This window comes from Tenrec ecaudatus, chromosome 2, assembly GCF_050624435.1.
Source record: "Tenrec ecaudatus isolate mTenEca1 chromosome 2, mTenEca1.hap1, whole genome shotgun sequence".
NCBI lineage: Eukaryota > Metazoa > Chordata > Mammalia > Afrosoricida > Tenrecidae > Tenrec > Tenrec ecaudatus.
The window spans coordinates 288,187,766-288,211,704 of NC_134531.1; the positions used below are offsets into that span (position 1 = coordinate 288,187,766).

The 23,939-nt window shown below is 43.9% G+C and overlaps 1 protein-coding gene across 6 annotated transcripts in view; it reads right to left on the reverse strand.

Moving 5' to 3' along the window:
• Nucleotides 1-23,939, reverse strand: part of SIDT1 (SID1 transmembrane family member 1) — a 124,722-nt gene that overhangs the window by 46,190 nt on the left and 54,593 nt on the right. For 3 of the 6 annotated variants that reach the window (XM_075543462.1, XM_075543460.1, XM_075543459.1), the window contains exons 4-10: nt 22,294-22,339; nt 18,417-18,518; nt 17,518-17,601; nt 14,106-14,193; nt 11,718-11,789; nt 11,359-11,452; nt 3,641-3,684 (exon numbers count right to left, since the gene is read on the reverse strand). In XM_075543462.1, coding sequence (XP_075399577.1) covers nt 3,641-3,684; nt 11,359-11,452; nt 11,718-11,789; nt 14,106-14,193; nt 17,518-17,601; nt 18,417-18,518; nt 22,294-22,339 — 530 coding nt within the window. The remainder of the gene's footprint in view (nt 1-3,640; nt 3,685-11,358; nt 11,453-11,717; nt 11,790-14,105; nt 14,194-17,517; nt 17,602-18,416; nt 18,519-22,293; nt 22,340-23,939) is intronic. The other 3 variants (XM_075543461.1, XM_075543463.1, XM_075543464.1) reach the window with 3 other exon arrangements.

The following is a 23,939-nucleotide window of genomic DNA, read 5'->3' on the forward strand; positions in this document are numbered from 1 at the left end:
TACTTCTTTAGTACAGTCGGCAGCTAATATGGGCAATTTCAAAAATACAACTCACTTGGACAAATGCAGACCAATCAAAGAAAACTGAAAGCTAACAGATCTTACATATGCATCCTTATCATTTTCTAACTAACGCACGGCTGTCACCAATTTGGAGACTGTCGGCTAGGGATCCACCTGCTTTTCCTCCACTTCAAGCTCCCTGAACTGGAAGGGTCGGGACGAGTTCTCAGATAGCTAGCGGAGTCTCCTTGCTTTTTCGATGTTGCTCCTAGCATTTTCGCTGAACACAAGCTCCCCGGTCATTCCCTGTGATTCGGAGCTCCACTGGATGTCCTGAAGACCTGCAGTCCCCACTGATTCTGGTCCTTGGGGAAAAAAAACAAACTGGCTCTTCTCCAAAGGTTCCTTCCTGAATTCATTTTTTCACACATGGTGCGCACGTCTCTGTTTCTTGCTGCGGCGGGCTGACTCCTCAATGATTTGTTCTTAATACCCAAGGACTCACTAACTGGTTGCTGGTTGCTACGGCTGGTTCTTCCCTGAGGCGGAGCTTGCACTTCATCCTCGACTCTAGAAGTAGACGTGGTCGGGCCGTAGGGAAATCTATTCCTTGCAGTGATTGGTACAAGAATAAGCACGTTATCCACTCGAGGCTGATGAAACATGAGACGTGAGCGAAGGCATCTGAAAAAGTCTCCCTGGACACTGTCAGATGAAGGCACAGACCTGAATGGGGGTATTCATTAATTTCTGTCTTCCAATTAAGCTAATTTTTAGAACCTCTCTGACTTGGGAAAATGATCTAGCTCAAGTACCAGCTCTGTCCACATCAGCTCCAGTATTCAGGAGATCTTCAGAATGTGGCACTCTGTTGACTATAATAGGAATCCTGGTGGATGATGGGTTACATTTGGGACTGCTCACCTCAAGGTTAGTGGTTCAAACCCACCAGTCAATCTGCAGGAAAAAGATGAGGCTTTGTATTCCCACAAAGATTTACAGTCTGGGAAACCCACAGGGGCAGTTCCACTCTGTCTCATTGAGTTGGAACAGACTCAATGGCTGTGAGTGCTTGCTGTAACAGACCATCATCCATCCATTTACAGAACATCCAACGGGATGCAACCGATTGGACTTTCTAAGGTGAATTAGCGTACAGGAATGGAAAAGATCTGGGAACACTCCAAGAAAAAGGAAGACTGGCAGAAAAAGACAAGCCCACTTAACAAATGTTGTATGAATCGGAGGGAAAGGAGCACTTCGAGCCCCGCCCCCCCCCGTGCCCCCCAGCAGGTGTTCCGTTAAAGTCCACTCTCCTGGCAGTTGCGTGTTTATCAAAGCAAAGTAGTTGGGTGGCTGGAAAAATAGACATGCTGATCGTAAAGGAGAAAAAATGCAAAGGGAGGCAGGGAAAATGAGCTCTCCAGCACAGGGAGGAAACGTCCTGCTGGGTGGACACACAGGAAGTTGGAGACGGGTTTGTGTCTTTGCAAGATTCCGTGGGCTTATTTAGCAAAAAGAACAAAATCAAAACACAAAGCTAAACATCTGCTACACTGGACTTAAAAATCAAGGCTTATTTTATCATTCCTTTTTCAGATGAGCTCTATAACCAAACACCTCTGAGCACAGAGCGACTTTTATTGATTTAAGCTTTTCAAAACCGATGACACTTAATAATATTTTAAAGTTTTGATGAAAAGAGTAGGCTACTGAATTCCTTTGCTCAAACTCTGAGTGTAGTAGGTGAAGGCATGTGACTGGTTGGTTATTTAATGACTCGGGATTTTCTAAAGCTACTTAGAAACTTTATTATATATCTTTATTATATCTTCCACTCTCAAATATTTCAATATTCTAGATACTTAACTGACAGCAACTAAAAGAGCTCATTTCTAAATTTGGGGAAAGCAAACTTTGTATTGGAATTGGCACATGGAATTTCTACTATTGCTCAGAAATCAATTTGGCAATAAGATAATGATGAACTATTATGTGGTGGAGTGAAATTTCTTTCTTTCTTTTTTTAAAAAATAATTTTATTGGGGGCTCGTACAACTCTTATCACAATCCATACATACATCAAATTGTGTAAAGCACATTTGTAGAGTCGCAAAACATTTGCTCTACATTTAAGCCTCTGGCATCAGCTCATTTCCACCCCTCCCTTCTCCCTCATGAACCCTTGATAATTTATAAATTATTATTTTGTCATATCTTATACTGTCCAATGTCTCCCTTCACCTACTTTTCTGTTGTCTGTCCCCCAGGGAAGAGGTTATATGTAGATCCCTGTCATCGGTTCCCCCCTTTCCACACCACCCTTCCTCCTCCCTCCTGATATTGCTACTCTCACCACTGGTCCTGAAGGGATCATCTGTCCTGGATTCCCTGTGTTTCCATTTCCTATCTGTACCAGTGTACATCCTCTGGTCTAGCCAGATTTGTAAGGTACAATTGGGATCATGATAGTGGGGGGGAGGAAGCATTTAGAAACTAAAGGAAAGTTGCTTGTTTCATCATTGCTATACTGCACCCTGACTGGCTCATCTCCTCCCCGTAACCCTTCCGTAAGGGCATGTCCAGTGGCCTACATATGGGCTTTGAGTCTCTACTCCACATTTCCCCTCATTCACAATGATATAATTTTTTGTTCTTTGATGTCTGCTTTTCTATCCATGTCTCTGAATGCTCGCAAAACGACTGGTTGGGCCTATGCAAACAGGGCGTGTGTAAGGTCAGTTTTCAGCACCATCCCCTGGCTACAAGGATGAGCCATTTCTTGAAGCAGTGGTTGAGGAGGGAGAAACCCCAGGACCTTGGAAAAGCACATTCAAGATCTCTTGTGAAGTGGTGGAGGCTGCTGAGCCCATGTGTCAGAAATTGTGACGTGGAAACTCAGAGAGCAGCACTAAGACTATGTGGTACACTCTCCTGATCTCACCAAGATTATGGAATGGTGGGAGAGACAACAGGTAGGTTGGATACCTCCTGGCCACGGAGGCAAAAGCCAAGGGGTCGTGGGGCTGAGAGACCGAGGACTCAAGAAAAACTTGGTTGCTGGCTAAAGAGACCGGTGTCTGTATCTCTACTCTTTGCTTATCATGACTTGTGGTTTGCGTCCCTAGTAAAATTCCTTACTTGTGAATATTGTCTGTGGGTTCTGTGGGGCCACTGCAAGACTTATCCAACCCAGCATAGGTACAGAACGGCATGAGGGGAATGGTTGATGTCAGATGGCCCATGAAAGCTTGTCTGGCCCCTGCCTTTTGACAATAGGCAATCTAGAGGAGGTCAGATGTGGCTCTCTATGGCCATTTATTGCATATTATACCCCACAAAAGATTAATCTTTTACAAAGATGAATGGCTGAAAAATAGGCCGAGGATATTTTCAAGGAAGCTCCAAGCAGAGGTTCTTAGAGTGAGCTCCAGATCACAATAATGATCAGTTCTAAAAATAGATGTTGACTGGCTTTGCCTTTCTTCGACCCACTACAGATTAGACTGTTCTGTGGGAAACAAATCAAGGGTGGTTTGGGAACTGCAAAGGGTAGAGCGATAAGAGAAGTATCCACTGGAATGTGACCCCACCACCGGGCAGCATATGTGGAATTGAAATCAGGACTTTTCCTTACCATCATTAGAACCAAAGCTTCCATGGATGGATTTTCTCTGAAACCTGGGAAGAAGAACACGTAGACACATGTAATCATAGTACCTGACATTTGTCCCCTACAGACTTTTCCTGCTCTAGGAGTTCTTAAGTATAAGCCTTCGGAGGTGGGGGGTGTGTGTGTGAAGAAACTGGGCCTCTGCTACATTTTCAGTGGGATTTGTAAAAAGAGGCATCCACTTTGTTCTGCAGATTAGGCAACGTGAACATCTCTAAGAGGGCATTCCTGACTGGCAAGGAACTATGTGGACTCATAAAAGATGCTACATTGGGATTGTATGTTTGTATTGACAGGCATCACCCATATCTGCTCTAGGTTTTGGAACAGATAAAATTCTTCTTCAGTCCAAGGAGTTGAATGGTTTCAAAGCTAAGGGACGGGGGCAGTGACCAGGGAACAAAGAGAAAAACTGTACATGAGAACTGTGGTGTGGTGATTATAAACATGGCCACATCCTATCTTAAGATCCAGCTTCTCTGATCAAAAGGCAATGTCTTAATCTTCATCTTTTGAACACAGACTGGACTGGACAATGGTTTGAGTCAAGCAAATGAAAGGGGGAAGTGACATTGTTCCAGCTCTGAAATAACTCCTCATGCCAGTCTAGCACTTGCCTCCTGTCTCTCTTGGAGATACAGCAAGCTTGGGTTAGCTTATTGGAATGTGAGAGATCAAGGGCACCTTCTGCGGCCCTTCTAGAACAGCTAGTTCCTAGCTGACCCTCCAGCCGATAGTTCTCATGATTGCACTCACCTAAGATCTGTTGAGCCTAGTCCAGATGAACAGAAAAGTCCAGCAGACCGGAAGAGTTTTCTTTAGCACACTTAACTATTGATAGCTGCAATTCATTGGCGTTTGTGTGTGTGTGTTTGGTTGTTGCTTCTTTTTCTTTTTTCATGCAGCATTCTTGTGGCAGTAGGTAACGAATATAAGAATCAAAGGGAGGGACGAGTCCCTAGGATGGGCACTTTGAACTCAATGTCCAGCAGAGTAGTTGAGAGGAATAAATAAGACAACACACGTCGCGCTTGCCTTTGGGCGATGGTTGTTGTCTGGTCTCTCAGAAGCAGATCACCCGACTTGCCTTCTGAGGTACCTCTGGTGTGTTTGAACTGCTGACTTTTCAGCTATTAGAAGTTGAGCCCTTACCTGTTTGTGATACCCAGGGAGCTGGGCTTCATAAACATGTCTTGCGTGTATTGGGCATTGGGGATAGGAAAGGAATGGTGTCTAGGCTCAGGCCAAGGTAACATAAAACCCTTTGGGACTTAGCTTCCTGTGGGCAGGGGCTGTGCAGTTTCTCCTGAGTGCACTGTATGAACTACAAAATCCACATATAGTAAGATTGGCGGTTCCAACCCACCAGCTGCTCCACGGGAGAAAGATCAGGCTGTCTACTCCTACAAATATTTAAAGTCCTGGAAATTCAAAACGTGCAGTTCGACCTTGTCATACTGGACCACCACGATTCAGTATCGACTGGACAGCAGAGAGTGTGGGAGCGTCACTGAGCAAATAGCATGATGCCGTGAGAGCTGACTTCATATGGCTTCCTGTTCTTTCTGCTTAGTTCAGTGGAATTAAGATTTCTTCTGTTAGCATTTTCCCCTCAATCCAGTCTCCTATTTAAAACGTTCCATGCCCCTGGATTTCTATTTTAAGCTTGTCTATATTTGGAAAGACTCTATGTTTGTGCATTTGACTGTAGCAAAATAAGCTGGCAGTTAGAAGTTTCAAGAGAGTTTTGTACCACAATTTGAAAACGCTGTATTGGCTTTAGAAGGCGAAACAACAACCTTAGGGAAAGTGATATTCCACCATGAACTTTAAAGGGAATTATAGTGAACACGTTCACAAGGCATCCTTCATCAATTTCATAACGTGATTCCCAGAGTCTATGTTGTACACCCGACCGTGGTGAGCAGCAGCTGAGGGCTTCAAAGCCATTGAGGGCAACTATTGGTCTCTCTCCATCCAGAGGAAGGAAAACCAAAGGCCCCAGTAAGCAATCAGCGCAAAGGATGGATGGCCTGTGTATGCCACAGCCTTCATGACCCTGAGATTGGAATGATTCTTAAGACTTATTTGACCTACCACCTCTTTTCAGGAAGAAAAAAAAAGACTCAGCGCCCCACTAGCAATGAAGCCCGTTTGAACAGCAGCCCATCATCCCACCCCAAGTGTTGAAGGATGCTCTTGCTTCCACCTCTGGGATTGGTTTGGCACTGCTCAGGAGGCGGCACCACTCCCCTTGGGAAACACTGAACTAGATGATGCCTAACGACCACTCCCGACCGCAGAAGGCCCTGGAGAGAAGGGGGAGCTCACATAGAACACAATTAAAAATCAGAAGCCAACCAGACTTCCTGATCCGAGAGAGACGGGTGGAGCCTCTGATACTCTAGCCCTTGGAAACCCTTCAAACCTAGAATGGAACCCACCTCGGGGATCACGTTTCCACCCAAACACACACAGAACTAGAAACAGGGAAGCCAGGGAAGAGGGGAGGAGATTGCGATTGCACCGAGGTGGGTATAACTAATGTTAGGAAACAAAATGTTTATGAAATTGTTGACTGGAAAACAAATTTGCTCTGTCCGCTTTCACCTAAACCCCAGTAAAAAAAAAGAGGAACCAACGTGCCTACAGCACACGTATAATTGACTCCATGCAATATCGATCTCATTCTCCATGTAGTCCAACCAGGCGCCTTTCGTTTCCCCAATTATTCCGCCACGAGCAATACAGCCACTCAGCAAGACCTGACCCTTCCTGCTTTCCTCCTTCCTCCTTCCCTCTCGCCTCTGGTCACCAATAATATTTAGTTCCATGTATATTTGTATTAATTCAAATAACTGGGACCAGACAGCATCTAGCCTTTTGCGACTGGCTAATTTTCCTCAGCATAAAGTCTTCAAGGTAGTGTCACATATCCGAGTTTCATCTCTCTCTGTGGTGAATAGCCCGTTGTAGGCACACATCACACCGTGCTTATTCACTCCTCTGTTTCCACCTTGCGGCTGTTGTGAAAAGTGCTCCCCTGATACTAATTTAGTGTTGTCTGTATGCTGGCTACATATGTCAGCTAACTAGAGAGATGGAAACTGGTGTTGAAAAGCTAACCCAGTTAAAGACCATCTACCTGAGAGAAGCGCAAGAGTAACTTCTTTTACTGTAGCATCAGACTCATCTGGAACTCAATTGGGAGTTTAAAAAACACTCCCCATTCTTTCTAGTCAAATCTTTGCCAGGTCTCTGGGCCCTTGGTTTGGCCTGTATGACCAGGACTACTGCCACCCCTTCCCCCCCACTTATATACCCTGACCTTTCCAGATCCCTCTTGACCACTCTGATGCTTTGGACTCAAGCTGCCTGGGTTTGAATCTCACCTCCTTCACATACGGGGCCGTGCATTCTTGGGCAAACCCTTTTCATCTCTTTGTGTCTCAATTTCCTTATATGTCCAACGATGACAAGAATGGGGCTGGTGTTTGTAGAGGACTGAATGAGATGACCTACACAGAGGGCTCAGCACAAAGCCTGGCACAGAGCAGGTCCTTTAAAATATGTCATTACTATCATTTGATAAATTAATTGAGCGGACAACCAGTTAATGTGTACATCTTCCAGGTAGAAGATTTGTCTGCAGCTCGGGGATTTTGTTTTTGCTTTCTACTTGACAAGGATTTTAGGCTTCCAGAGGAGCTGCTGGATTAAGAATAGAATAGAGGACACACGTGGGCTTCGTGAACAAAGACGTTCACTCTTTGTTAGTGTATCATCTCCGTTGCTTTAACATTCTTTGGATCACACACACACACACACACACACACGATATTTTTTTCTGTATAATTTGTGAGGAAGTCATGGATTTTTATTCCAAAATATTTCCAAAGAGGACAGATGCTCTTTTATGTAACCACAGGGATACTGCCAAATTCAGCAACTTTAACACTGATATGATAGCCTTCTTTAATCTACAGTCTGTATTCCAACGGATCCAAATGTCCTTTGTAGCATATTTTTCTTCCTGAACAAGATCAAGTCTAAGGTCAGCTACTGTCTTTAGTCGTTAGATCGCTTTAGGCTTGCTTGATCTGAAACATCACCATTCATTCTTTATCTTTTCTGACATTTCTATATAGAACATCCCTCATTTTGTGTTTGTGTCACTCGTCCTCATGATTAGATTCAGAAGTATGCCTTTGCGGCAGGAGGACTGTATACGTGATACTGTGGCCTCTTCTTGGGGTGTCACAGATGGACGCTCTCAATGTCCATCTTCCCCTTGTTGCTGATGGTAATTTTATTTCATCCAGTTATGAGTTATCCGATTTTCCCACTAAGTACTTTCAATTTTCCCCTTACACCTGCTATGCAATGAGTGGGGATGCCTTGTAAGGACAGGCAAATACCTTGATTCTTATCAGAATTTCCTGCTGGATATAACATCCACTGGTGATTCTTTTCATTGATAGTATTGCTGAACACTTTATTGTGATTTGGGTGAAATTCAACAATTTATACATTTATAGGTCATGACATCAGTTCCCAACCCTTCAATGTATCCATTGATGGTTCTTTCCCCACCTTTCCTTGGAGACTCTTAACCTAATCCAAGCTCTGCTGTTTGTAAAGATGTGGCAGTTTGTTCCTATAAAGGTTTACAGCCCTGGAAACCTTATGGATTTTATTCAGTCCTGTGGGGTCACTAGGCATCAGAAGTTACTCAATGATATAAGTTTGGTTTGAAAAATGATGCCTTTCCTGCTCTCGTAATCCCTCCACATGGACCAGTCAGCTCCTGAATTCTACTGCTGACAAGAGTCCTCCCTTTTATTGTCAGTATTTGCTTATTCTTCCTTTTTGTTTACTGTTTCATTAATTCTGTCAAATTCACTGAACACTTATCTACAGGTCTTTAGACTTGATACAGTTAAAGTTTATTGTGCCCATCAAACACGTTAATTGAAGGCCAGAGAGATAAATGGCTCAGCGAGTCTTGCCTTTCTAGTTCTCAGGTCTCTTGCTTTGTGATAGTCGGACCAGGGTGTAACTGCCTTAGCCAGTTCCCCACTTCAGCTGGCAAGGCTTACTTCCTGCAAGACACCAAGGAGAAGCCACATGGACCTACCCCGATGCAGCCCTGGGTGCTGGAGCACTCCTGTGGAGGCCCCTGCCAGTGCTGAGATGCTTACACCTTTGCTGACTTGGCTTTCCTCCTGCAGTGGGCATCATTGTGTGTGTTCTGTGAGCTGGAGGAGGACTTTGTGGGTTGGTGTCGGACAGATGGGTTAATGATGGACTTGTGGGTTTGGGCAGCACTGAGTTGGGATGTTTTCTTGATGGGCACTAACTCTTTATATAAAACTCTTCTGATACATGAGTTTCTGAGGATTTGATTCTCTAAAGGACCCAGACTAACACAAGACCTTTCCTTCCACTGTTCCTTTAATGATATGGACTCTCACATGTCTGTGTTTTCCAGTGCCCTATGATTCATTCTTCTCCTGCATTATTTTGGTACTCCTATCGTCTCAGATTTGGCCAGTGATAATTCTGAGTGTTCTTGAAGGGACTATCTCAACTCAAGGCATCCTATGGGTCACAAAGAGGATTATTTTTTCAAGTCAGAGAGAGGCAGCATTATTGAGATAGCTGGACCACTGAGCTAGCCATGGGGTCTCTCCACAGATGGGGTTCCTCTTGCCCAACAGCCTCAGATTCGACGCCGGCTTTGTTTTCTTTGAAATGTTTAAGAAGGGTCAGAACATTTATTTATTGTCAACCTCCTGCCATTCTTTTGTAGTGGTTCCACAGAGAGCACCACACAGGATAGAATTCTCACGCTTCACGCCCGCTGAGAGAGGCAAGGAGAAACCCTGCTCTTTTTACTGGGGGGAGTGGGGTGTCCAACAAATAGGGAGGGACATTTCCTTGGTAAAATTACAGCACTGTTATTTCTCCTGCCCACTTTTAAAGATTTCTGTTGGGTTCTCAGTGGAAGTGCACACAGCAAAACGTGGATCGATTCAACCATTTCTGCACACATTGCTCAGTGGCATTGGCTACAGTCTTCACACTTCAGCAGCATTCTCATGATCTCTGTTCTGTCTCACAGCCTCCCGCCCTAACCCCTAAACTTCTCATTTGTGTTTTCAAGGATTTGTTGCCCATTTGATCACATTTAAATGAGGTTTTATTTTTTTTTTCTAAAAAAAGACTACAACACTCAAGGATGCTATCCATTACTTATTAGCTAAAAGGAGACTTGAGGTCTCGTCAGTTAAAAAGTTAAAGAAAGAATTCTTAGGCCAATAGCTTCAGGGATTCCTCCTGTTTCCAAGGGCCTAGTAAGTCTGGGATTTTTGTAAATTTGAAGCTCTGTCCCCCCTTTTCCTCCATTCTCTTAGGATCCATCCAGTAGCCTAATCAGAATATCAAGAAGTGGGAGCCAAGCACTGGTATAGTTCTGGTCTCAGGGTAGCTAGAAAGCCATGGTTTCTATAGACCATTCATGAGTCCCGTAGACTGGTTCCTTTTCTGCGTCTTGGGTTTCAACATTCATCATTTTGTACGTATAATATATCCTAGCTTCCCTTTAGTGATTGCCTTATGTCACTCAGCATGATATCCTCTAGGTTCATCCATGTTCCAAGATATTCCGGGAATTCATCTTTATGTAGACAACATTCCAGGATAAGTACATACCACATTTTGCTTCTACATTATGGATGGGCAGTCCCCTCACCCCTGCTTTTTTCTTTCAAAGGTCATATTGCTTGGAAATGAATGTTGCCACAGCTGGAAAGCACTTTGTAATCTAGTATCAAAGTATGTTACTTCGGAATGCTTAAAGTTGTTTTTAGATGCCCTGTGATAGTTTATTGTGCCAGCCTGGCCGATAAACACAAGCAGGATTAACTGAAGGGCAGAGGGATAAATGGCTCGGTGAGCCTCACCTGGGTTGTTCTGTGCCTCAGTTTAAAGGGGTACACTACCTGTGGGATGCCTAGCCTGTGGACTGTGTCGCTGTAAGTTGAGGTCCCTTTAAGTCCACACGATTGGAATGTTCATCTCTGGAGCTGGGGACTGACAGTTGATGACAGTTGGGGACCTGCCTTGCTGTTTGCTGCCTGGGTATAAATAGCTCAGCTCTCTCTACAGAAGGGGACTGGCACCTGGAAGTTCTCAAGTCTTGAAGGACTGCTAGTGCCTCACTGCTTTATAATTTAACTGTTAATTTCTTGTATTATCTATCTGTATATTATTAATATATTTATAAATATATTTATATATAATTACTAGCAATCTGGTTTGTCTCTCTAGAGAACCCTGTCCAATACATGCCCCTAATAGGAAGAACAGATAATTTCCCATATTCTGTGACATTTACTGCTTTCTTGTTGAGGCTCCACTAACTACACAATAACTAGTCATCTTCCAGCACTCATTAGGTGTAGAATCATGATGTACACATTGCAGTTAGATTATTATTTTATGAAAGATCATCTCATTTTCAGATGAGAAAACTGCCGTGCAGAGAAGTTAAGTAACTGGCCGAGGGCCACTCAGTGGTCGAGATAGATAGGAACTCAGTGAGGCTCTAGTGTCTTTGCTAATCTAAAACCGACGTCGCAGGCAAAGGCAGTCAACATTTCTCAAAACCCTTGACCTACCTGACATAATGGACAAATGCAACAAGCAGGCAGCCCAAGTAGAGGGAGAAGAAGATGAGGAAACTGAGGAGAATGGATTTCACATAAACGGATTCTGAGGGAAGAGAAACAACTTGGGTCAGGTTGGCCTCGGGAGTAGAAGCTGGGAAGAGACGGCTAGTGCGCAAATTCATAAAGGGCGCCCCCTTCATTTTTAGGAAGGTTATTAGCAAAGTGCTCAGACTCATAATTCAAACTGTAGTGTAAACAAAGATGAATCTGGAAGGACGCCGTCTTTTCTCGGGAAGTATGACATTGAATTATATGATAGACACTTCCTGATAGGCATTTCTCAACTTCTTTCTAGAGACAACACTGACCTTTAATGGAAGGAACAATGGTCACTTTAAGGTTCTTTGTTCGTTGTAGATTCCAGGTCTGGTTCTCCTTTTCTGGTATTAAAAAAGAAAGAAAGAAATAACAAGGCATGATAGATGGATTAGTATTAGGCTGGGGGTGGGGGGCAGGTGGGGGAAGAAGCCAGCATTGACTCTGGTTGTCTGGGGCTAAACCAGGCAAGCACGGGTTTACTTGTGCTTATTTCCGAATTTGTAGGGAACAATTTCACAGGTTTCCACCACATCAAAGGCTGCTTCTAGTTATGGCTGGCATCAAAACCTCTTTTAAAATGACAATCCCGACAGGGACAGAATATGTAAGCTCAGCATGGGTTGACTTGTGCTTATTTGCTAGCCTGAAGTGAATAGGGTTACTTGTTTGTCACCTCATGTTAGCCTGGGATTGCCTAGCTTCCTGGGTACTCTACTCCTGTATAATTTTATTTAACAAGAACTGGAGACAAACCTACCCCCTAAATGTTCAAACCATCAAAATGCCCTTTTTTGTTAAAACCTGTAGCGTGGTCTTGGCTTGGGTGCGTTTTGGGCACCACTCATAGATGCAAATGGGTCTGTGATTTCCCTTCCGCGGTGAAGGATTGTAGACTCTTCTCCTGATATTCACGTGTCCCCAATGTCACAGACATCTCAGGAAGAGGCATATATCTGACCCGAACAGACAGACCTTTGTCAGTCGATCCCTCCCTATGATGCGGGCTGGACCTGATCTGGTTTCCAAAATGTTCTGTATTTTTGGTGTGGTTTTTGTTCGCTCAGAGTAGAGTGTATCTCAGCGGGGTTATGTCATTGGAGGCCACCCTCTGGAACATGTGTTGTATGTTTTTTTGTTTCTCGGTTTCCGAGAACCTCTATGGACAGCCGATAGAATATGAGGTTCAAGGGCAGGAGGTACAGTGGTGGGGGAGGGTAAGAGGGAGACGACATCAAGGAGATGGCTTGGAAACGGATGTGGTAACAATTGTACAATTCTCCTTGACGTGATCGAAATGTGGAATGACACGATGTACGTATCAAATGCCAACTACTAAAGATTAAATTACCAAAGTGCAAAGCTACTTCTTTGAGTGCGCCTCTTTCAAGTCAGTGAGATTTGTTGCTTGTTTTCCTTCCTCCTAAAGTGTAAGGACAGCCGGGAAGCTCCGCATTTGAAATGCCCTGCTTTGCTATCACCAGGCAAGAAACTGGAAAACCACGTGCATCGCTAGTGCCAACAGCAGACAAGCAGACAGTCCGCCTAAGTCCTGAGGGAGCCAGGGACCCCCAGCAGAAACATCCTTCAGGTTCCCCAGGTAGGCTCCTCAGATGTGGATGGTTCCAGTGAGCAGCCTCATCCTCCCCCTCCCCCCACCCCAAAATGTTAAATAGAAATTAAAAAACAAACACCCTTGCTATGGAGTTCATGCTTATGCACAGTGACACTGCGAGGCAGAGCCGAACTGCCCCATAGGGTTTCTAAGGCTGTGATCTTTCTCTGGGGAGTACTGGGTGGGCTTAAACCAGTGCTCTTTTGCGTAGGGGACAAGCACATGATCTCTGTGCCCCCAGGGCTCCCACGTGGACAGGTACCCCTCACTACCTAGCCCACGTCTAAGAGCGCCCACAACTCCTGCCTCAGGAATACGTTGTCAGCTTTGCTTCCTTCCTGTGTTGCATGCCACAAGTTTGGCCATCCAATGAAAAGCTTTGAGCTCTCCTTAGAGATCCTTGTGGGAACGATCAACACTGAGACACAGAAAGGGCTACCACATAGCTGGCAACCAACCCAGTCTTAGGAAAGACTCTGGTTTCTCGATTCACTGAACAAGACCATCACTTCATGGCAACAAATATTTGCTCATGAAGGACCAACTGACGGACCGCATCGTCAAGACTTCGCTCATGGACTTTGGGCACGTTGTCAGGAGAGACCAGCCCCTGAGAAAGGGCATCATGCTTGGTAAGGTGGAGGGGCATGAAAAAAAAAGAGCCCCTCAAGAGATGGACTGCCAGAGGGGCTGCAATAAGGGGCTCAAGCTCAGGAAGAGTTGTGAGGATGGAGCAGGACTGGGCAGTGTGTGGTTCTGTGTTCCACTGGGGGACTATGGGTCAGAACCCTCTCGACGGCATGGGAGCTAACAACAGCAACAACAACAACGTCTGAGGAAGTAAAAGATTTTGACAAGAGGGAATGCATCTTTGTAATATTGGGAATCCTTTCAGAACGGAATTTTTCTGCCCTTTATTAATTTTTTCTCAGACTGCCTTCAGGTCACCATGGAGGGGCCTGACTTAGTGAGCCTTAGAGAAGTGAACTTGGGGCTTCCTTTCCATTGGCTTTGCTAGGTTTAGGCATTCCTCAGTCTCTCTTACCCTGGATGAAGAAAGATCCTCCACAGGCATAATCTTCGGGCTTTATCACAAACACCACGAAGAATTGCTCTCCTGGAAAATCCTTCTTCTGCAAAAGACATAACAACCTTATGATAAGCAGGCAAGAAAGAAAGCGAGGACAGGGAGAAAGATCACGGGGGACGGAGAGAAAGAAAGAGGAGAGAGGACAAAGTCCACCCCACCCCTAATTCCGGAGAAAGGTCTTTCATGGACCCATGATGCGTTCCAAATGATCCACAACAAAACGACTGTTACATCAAGAAATGCAAGTACACTGACAAACTGTTCTCAGTTCAACGATGTTTTACACAGGTAAGTGCACCATGTATACAATATGCCAACAGCCTATGTTTACTAACTCTCTCACTCACTGCCATTGAGTCGATGTAGACTCACATCGACCTTAGAGGACAGAGTAGAACTGTCCCTGGGGGTTTCTGAGACGGGACCTCATTAGAGGGCTAGAAAGCCTCATGTTCCTCCTCCAAGGGACTGGTGGTTTCAAACTTCCGACCCTGTAGTTAGCAGCCCAACATGTAACCCACTATGCCACCAGGAGCCCTAGAAGGCACACATGTCTGCAGTTAAATAAACAATTTAGGTAAGGGAGCCAAAGACGGGAGTGCAGAGATCTGAGTTATAGTCCGGCCTTGGACTACAGATAAGTGTTCTTCTCCGGGTCCCTTACTCATGAACAAAGGCATGCCAGATAACTGGATGGTTAGGTTTATCACCGTTTGGACAAGTCATCAGGACGGAGCCAATGCTAGAAAAAGACATCATTTTTTGGTAAAGTAGAGGGTCAGCAGAAACAAAGGGAACCCTCGGGGAGATGGGTTGATACGACAGCCACCACAGTGCTTTCAAACATACCAACCATCACAAAGAGGAAAAAGTAGGCAGCACCTTGTTACAGTATACCCCATGTGTTTAATTACCTACCCCTAATTCTGGCACCATAGTAAGTCAACAGAGCCAATGGCCCAAGGCAGAATCCTGGGACCAAGAGAAGAATGAGAATTCACTGCAAAATACATTCAGGGAAGATATGTACTGGTATCTTCTGGGCCGCATTAATGTAGTGTCCTAGCGAGATAAAATGAGGTGCTCAACTGGGCTTAGTTCTCCATCCTTTTGACTTTGGCCCACATAATTCCGAGGAAGATTTAAATGTCCCAAAAGAAAACAAAACAAGAGGGGATCATTGAGATATGTCTTTGAAATCTGAGGCCCCCTAGGGCCGAGGGCAGAGTAGAACTGCCCCTGTGGGTTTCTGAAACTCTGAACCTTAACGGAAACAGAGAGCCTCCGCATCTTTCGCTCGTGGAGTGGCTGATGGGTTCATACTGCTGACCTGTGGTTAGTAGCCCAAGGCATATCCCAGTAGGAATCCTCCTACATTGTGAAAGCTTGATTGGTAGAAAATTTTAGGTCTGATATCTAAATTATAATGAGCATCTCTTCGTTTTTTGTTGTTATCCAACAGGTATTTTGATCTTGTTGGACACATACCCTGAGCTTTAGTAACCAGCCTAAAGGCAGGGGCAGAATCTCTTTGAAAATATTCTGACATGATGGGTGTATATTCTTCCTATAAAATTACCATTGAATGGAACCAACGGCTGGGGGTGGGGGCATGTGAGAGGGGAAGGTGGGGGAAAGGAAGTGGTGTTAAAAAACCCAGGGACCAGGGAACAACAATTAATCCAAAATCGGTGGTGAGGAGGGTGTAAGAGGCCTGGTAGGGCTTGATCAAGGGCAATGTAACCGAGAGGAATTACTATAACCCAAATGAAGGCTGAGCATGACAGTGGGACAAGAGGAAAGTAAAGAGAGGAAAAGGAAATAGAGGAAAGAGCTAGGAGGCAAAGGGCATTTATAAAGGTCTAAATAGAGGCATGTACATATGTAAATAGATTTATAGGATGATGGGGAAATAGATCTATGTGCATATTTTTATAGGTTTAGTATTAAGGTAGCAGATGGACATTGGGCCTCCACTCAAGTGCTCCCTCAATGCAAGAACATTTTGTTCTATTAACCTGGCATTTCATGATGCTCACCTTCACTGAAGACAAAGCGGTTGCATAAGCAAATGTGGTGAAGAAAACTGATGGTACCTGTCTATCAAAAGATATAGCATCTGGGGTATTAAAGGCTTGATGGTAAACAAGCGGCCATGTAGCTCAGAAGCAACAAAGCCCACATGGGAGAAGCACACCAGCCTGTGTAATCACTAGGTGTCAAAGGACCAGGTATCAGGCATCAAAGAACAAAAAATCATATCATTGTGAACGAGGGGGAGTGCGGAGTGCAGACCCAAAGCCCACTTGTAGGCAACTGGACATCCCCTTATGGAAGGGTCACTTGGAGGAGACGAGCCAGTCAGGGTGCAGGGTAGCAATGATGAAACATACAACTTTCCTCTAGTTCTTAAATGCTTCCTCCTCCCGCCCCCCCTATCATGATCTCAATACTGCCGTACCAATCTGGCTAGACCAGAGGATGTACACTGGTACAGACAGGAACTGGAAACACAGGGAATCCAGGACAGATGATCCCTTCAGGACCAGTGGTGAGAGTGGCGATACGGCGACGAGGGTGGAAGAAAGGTGGGGTAGAAAGAGGGAACCAATCACAATGATCTACATATAACCCCCTCCCTGGGGGGACGGACAACAGAAAAGTGGGCGATGGGAGACATCAGGACAGTGTAAGACATGACAAAATAATAATAATTTATAAATTATGAAGGGTTCATGAGGGAGGAGGGAGGGGAAGAATGAGGAGCTGATAGCAAGGGCTCAAGCAGAAAGTAAATGTTTTGAGAATGATGATGGCAGCATATGTACAAATATACTTGATACAATTGATGTATGGAATGTTATGAGAGCTGTAAGAGCCCCCAATGAAATGATTTTAAAAAAGTACTATTGAAATAATACTCCAGTTACAGATGCCTTAAAGGTAACCTGAGCACAGACAGTGTTTAAATAACACTGAAATTGCCCATTCTCTCAAGAGCTGAGAACCTCTTTTGGTTCCTGTTGCTGACATGAAATATTAGTACATGTTTCCTTGCTTCCAATGGACTGGATAAATGTTAAGCCTAAAATGGGCACCTCCATTGAGTAGACTGGAACCTTGTGTCCGTCCATAGAGCCTTACTTACTTCTCTAAGAGGTCGGCAAAGCACACGCAACCTGGCCAAAGAGTTTTGTTTCCACGTTCCAAGCTTTGATGTCAGGTTCTGGTGTTACAACCAAGCAGAAAGGGAAAAGATAACAAAAACACACAGTGGCTGGCCACCCCTTCAGGAAGATCAGAAGGTACCTTGACTCTAGGTCTTGCATTATCATTGACAATTGTGATCAGAGAATCGGTGTCTTACCTGCAGTGTGATAGCAGCTTTCTTGGTCATGGACTGATAGACACCATCAAATTCCACGTTGTGGTCGAGATCATACACGGGGCACTGTAACGTGCATGGGGGACGGGGGGTTAGGAGAACAGCATCCCTGGTGTCATGTAACAACGCATCGCACGTAGGCCTTGTCAAGGCCTGCTCACTTGCATTACAGAGCAAGGGAATTCTTACTCAGTCAGGAACAATAAAAAAATTTCCCCCAGAGCAGTGATTTCAAAGCCCTCTTTCTTTTTCTTTCTTTCTTTTTTTTTTAAGCAAAAGGGAAGAAATTTATTGGAGCCCATACGGGAAACCCTAGGGGGGCCCAGCATACCCTAGTGTGTAGGTATGCCCAGCAAAGAGTCATACCATTCACTGTACCCCCATGTCCCAGAGGGATTCCCCTTGAGCCAAGCCCCAAAGCCCCAGGACTGGCTGGGGGTGGGGTCAAAGCCCTCTGAAAACTTGTTATCTTGTTCTCTAATGCCGAGGTCACTTTCTATCAAAAGACTGTCTTCAATCCAGCACTTTCCCCATCCTTGATTAATAACTACGAGATGGAAAGGGACAAATGTTACAATGAAATCCCAATGATATAAAGCAGGCAGTTTCTGTTCTATTTCTCTGTGCAGCAAGGCAACCTCTCTAGTTCTTTTTTTTTCTTTTCTCGTTTACTTATTACTGAGGCATCAACTACGCTCTGTTTCCTCAATCAACGTCTGAAGAAGCCAACTGCCTACGTTTATGTGTGAAATGCTGTTTACTTACTTCACGGCTGTGGGGGCATACATGTTAACAGGGTGCCAGATTTTCCCCTCTCTCTCCTGTGTTCTAGGACAACACAGTGCTCCGTGCTGGAAGGCCGATGCACTGTTAGGACTCACCATGATATTCTGGACGGAGACCACAGAGCACGGATACGTCATCTGCGATGTGACTTTAATGATAACAGAGTCCACATCTTTAGGAAACTTATATAGAAAATACTGAGAATAAGAAAAGGAAAGAGGATTGGTTACTATTAAGAAATACTGACAATCTCAAACTCAGGATTAGTTCCTTCAAAATTAGGCAGAGGGTTCAGATATCCATTTCACCAAATCTCCATTAATTCAGCTACTCATCTGTCTCCTACAGAGTGAGCACTGCCAGGCATTTGGGAGATAACAGGACCAAGTCAAAGGACTTATTTCATTACAATGTTGCTATTTTATTTATGACAGCACAATAACCATTTCTTTCTAGGTTAAGCCTTGCTACATTTATTTCAGTTTTGAAGAAAAATCTCCCACCCCCGTTCCATCCATCATTCGGATTCAGGATATGCCTGAAATCATAGGACACAGAATTTTCTACCATGCAGTCACTTTGAAATATGAAGCTTGACCTTGTCAAAGCAGATAAGCCTGTTCTTCAAGAATTTTCTGTGACTTTTTCATCAGCAGAATTAATACTAGGTCCACCCTTCCCCTAGATCTTTTGCTAAAGAATCTATTTCTTGATTGGACTGTCGGAAGAATATGTTTAGACTTAGAGCCCAAGTCCCAGGCCTCGACTCTTGAACTATGTTCACAATTTTGGGCAGGCAGGATAGCTTCAACAGTGTGCTTCAGCTATGCCGAGAATCAGGAAACAGTTCTAGGAGAAAGAAGTTGTACTGTTTACCTACTTAGATTATGAATCCACTGGAAAATTTTATTAATTCTCAGTGTAAGATGTGCTGCTAATGAGGAGGAAAAGAAACTTCTGCCCAACAATTATACAGATGATAACTGGTTGAGAAACTTGACATAAAATACATGAATAAGATCCGGGGGACATGGTGGAAACCAAGACAAATCACATATCCCTAGGTTCTCGTCATCCATTGCCAAAGAGCTGCAAAGCATCTTAGGCTTTGCCTCCCAACACCCGCTGTACTACCCTGATATTGAGAGCCAAGGCAATATAAACAGAGTGTTTTTCAATCGTCCAATACGTCAATCTTTTGAGGAGGGGAAAACCAATCTCAAAAGTAAGGAGTCTCATTAACACAGCTGTTTGTAAACCTGTTCCTGCCTTGTGACAGATCGTAAGGCTGCCCCTCCCCCCCCCAAAAAAAATTTCATTTATATCTTTTATTTTGAAGGTCGATTACTTTGTAACTTGAAAACATTCCTGTGATAACTGTGAGCAATAATGCCATCATATAGATCCATATATATATATAAATAGATATATCGCGCAATTCTTCACTTACCATGTGGTTATATTATCATGCAAACATTGGTGGTTTGCAAATACGCAGGATGAGCACATCCGATGACAAAGTGTTGGATGATTACGTCCCTACGTCACTGCTAAATCATAGTATTATATAACCGACAAACCACCGAGGACCACAGCCCAGTGAAATTGACATAATCTCGACCATGACGCTACCATTAATCTCAGCTTGCTCCTTGGCATTCATTATTGCCAGGTGTATGTCATTAATGCTCCAGACAGAAAGGAACTTTTGTTTTTTACTACTGTTAGAAATTTGAAGTGTCAGGTAATGACCCAGTTGAGGAGTAGGTGCGGGAGATCTTGCATATGCAAAGCGCTGCCCATTTCCTTCCTGTACAAGTTAGCATAAATGCCAAGCAAATGACTTTCGTCCTGACAATCTACCAGAAAAGCATCAGATGAGATGTGCCCAAGGACATAGCTGGAATTTAGGCTAAACAACATCTTTCCAGGTCCTGGTTTTCTGCCCAGTTTCTGCATCCTGCTAGGACCTACAGACGCAGAGACAGAGAGTGAACATGTCGGTTGTCTGAGAATGTACAGTAGCTTAGGTGTGCTTATGGAAATAGGAAAAACTCTTTTCTTACAATTGAAGAGGCTATCAAACAGAAGGCGAGGAACTGTTCACAGTAAAGGCTTTTACATAGGGCAGAGAATTTCTATTTTGTTTCATGAGTTTGTTTTAATGTGAGTTTTAGTTTAGGCTTTAATGGTTACGGACTCTTTAAAATAAAAATCGTTGCTGACTTTCAGCCCCCATGGTGATCTATTATAGTGTGCCACAATAGTACATCATACTTCCAAGGGCTTCAAAAGTTTTATGGAAATGAAATGAAAAGGTAGTGGATTTCGCTCATGAAACTTTTGAAGCTCTCTGTGTTACAGAGTGTACTTCTCATGTAGTTGGTGTGCAATCCCCGCCCCCCATAGCTAGCTCCCACAGTATCTAGCAACTAGCATTTTCCAGTTATTTCTTGAATTCTATGGTCAACAAGTATGTATACTTGCACTGCAGAAGCTTTTACTGAAAAGAGAAATTCACTCCTTAAAAGATGTGTGGGAATTAGCTCATAGAGGCTTGCAGAAGTTCATTGTGTACATCTCTTCCTAAACTTGAAATTGCCTTTGAGGGTGGTATTTATGCCACAGAATAGGCAAACACTATAAATTGTTGTTTTCTTTTCTTTTTAAAAAATCATTTTATTGGGGGCTCGAACGTCTCTTATCACAATCCATACATACATCCAGTGTGTCGAGCACATTTGTACATTTGTTGCCATCAACATTCTCAAAATGTTTTCTTTCTACTTGAGCCCTTGATATCAGCTCATCAGTTTTCCCCCTCCATCCCCACTCCCCATCCCTCATGAACCCTTGATAATTTATAAATTATTATTATTTTGTCATATCTTACACTATCTGACGTCTCCCTTCACCCACTTTTCTGTTGTGCGTCCCCCAGGGAGGGGGTTATATGTAGATCCTTGTAATTGGTTCCCCCTTTCCACCCCACCCTCCCGGTATTTCCACTCTCAGCACCGGTCCTGAAAGGGATCATCCGTCCAAATCAGGGTTTTCTTTGGAGAATCAGTTGTTAAATATTTATCAGAACACCAGGGGTTGTATTAGATTTACCATAGTGGCCATATGATGCTAATCCCCATGTTAACATCTCCAAAAGTAAAACATACATAGTCATTTATGATCAAAGTTGCATTATAACGAATGGGATATTTACAATAAATATCACAACATTAAATAAATCTGTCTTAAATGTGTAATTGAATAGCAAACTTTAGTCTTTATTTCAGAAGCCAGGGCCAAAGAAACTTATACACTCCATCCAAAGCATTGTGGAAATGAAAATATATCCTATTTTTATTGTATTTTCAGGTCAGTTAATTATCTCTGTATTTGTTTTTTTTAATCATTTTATTGGGGCTCGTACAATTCTTATCACTATCCATAATACACCCATTATGTCAAGCGCATATGTACATTTGTTGCCATCATCATTCTCAAAATATTTGCCTTCTACTTGAACCCTTAACATCGACTGCTCATTTTTACCCTCCCTCCCCATTCACCCTACCTCCTCAACCCTTCATAATTCATAAATTACTATTTTGTCATAGGTTACATTTTAATATCAGTCTTCCACTCTCAGCTCTGTGGGGGCAAAAGTTGTGTCTCTTTCTTATTCACTCCTCTATCCTGGGCACTTAGTACAGTCTAACGTGCTGCTTGGCACATAGTAGGCACATGATTTGCTAAATGAAGGCTGAACCCCAAACCATCTGCACACAAGTACCATGCCTCCCCTTCCAAATCCATGAAGGCGATGAGAGGAACTGTTGTGTACAAAATCCCAGGATATGAGTGATGCTCCTCAAATATATACATATCTCAAGTTGTAAGTGCACCTGGTACCATGGTTTCTTTGACTAACACCAACGGGTAGATTGCTAACGACACTTTGAACCCTGAACTCACCTGAGGTTGGGAGGGGCTGGCAGTGAAATGAAAGGCAACGTTTGTCCTGAGAAACATAAATGGGGAGGGGAAAGTGGGAGAAAAGCTTAAGTTAGTCCAAAAGCATCATTTCCTTGAAACAAAGTCACCTTAACTAGAAACACAAACCAACCACCCCCCAAACCCAGATATGTATTTTTTTAAATTGTGAATGAGGGTTTACATTTCAGATCGTGTGTAACAGTTTCAACCCTTTATCAAACACCCCGACTGTGTACCCGTCCCCTCTCCCTGGTTTCTCTGCTCTCTCATGGGCTCTCATTCATCTCACACAAGTTATCATTGGTCGACAGGCTCCAGCTCCTTGCCTTGTCTTCCCTCCCATTCCTCCTTACCCCCCCACCCCACCCCTTTGGCAAATCCCAAAATCTGTTCCCTTTGGTCCCGCCCCCCCTCCCAATAACAGTGGTCTCATAAAATATTTGCCCTTTTGGGATTGCCTGAATTTACACAGCATAATACTTCCCAGGCTCATCCATCTCATGAGGTACTGGTTTCTATCGCTCCCTAGAAAGATATGTCTTTTGTTGTGGGTACCTCCTCAGATTTGTTATCCATTCCAAGGATGTGCATTTAGGTGGCTGCCATCTTGGTGCTATTGGGAACAGTGCTGATATGAACATGGGGGTACAGTTGTCCCTTCCAGTTCTCGAGGAGATACCCCCTCCAGAGGCAATGCTGGAGCACAGGGAATTTCTATTTCCAGTTGTTTCACTCCAAAAGTCTTATCTTTCATGAAGGGAGTTGTGGTCACATCAAGCGGAGAAGTGAATGTCATGGGCACTTGCTTGTTTCAACTCTCAACAATGATCAACGTGAGGAAGGAGGTCAGTTTTAGACCTTTAAATGTTCATGCCGACCTAGCTGTATAAATAAGTTTACCTTTGGGTTCTGAAGAGTTACAATCACCCACAAGAGTCAAGTGCAAAACGCTGGCTGTGAAAGAGTGAGGATGCACAGGCCTGAGGTCACTCTGGATCATTTGCATACCATTCCAAAGTAAGATCGTTCATCCCTACACACACACACACACATACACGGGGGATAGGCGATCACCATGGGCTAGTCCCCAGGGATCAAAATATGCAACTTCTATCCCCCAGCACCTAGCCATTGCTTGATTCACAGAGTTTAGTTCAGCAGGCGTTGGATTCTTCCATTGTCTGCCACACCAAAAGAATATAGATGTGACTTTCTCTCTAGTTGATAATTTACAGTGCGCTATTTTATCAGATACTTTCATTCCTCTGTGAGTGACAGCTATCACACAGGGAACCAGGCAGAGAGCGTTCGGGAGCGTTGAGGAAGCAGGTGTTTGCAGCAGAGAGCGTTGTTGGGAAGTACGTGAGGCTGGAAAACGCAAAGACCTGCTTGGCTTTCTCGATGAGGCTGTACGGGCTCTTTTCAGGCCTTTTGCTTTTCCTGGCTCTAGTTTTTTCTTTAGCTGTGAAGCTCACTGTGACAGTCTGGGTTGGCTGGAGAAACAAATACACAGACACGCATATGTGCCTAAGAAAGAGCTTTATATAAAGAGAAATTGTATATTGAGAAAACATCCCAGCCCAGTCCAGATCAAGTCCATAATCTGATATTAGCCTGTATGTCTG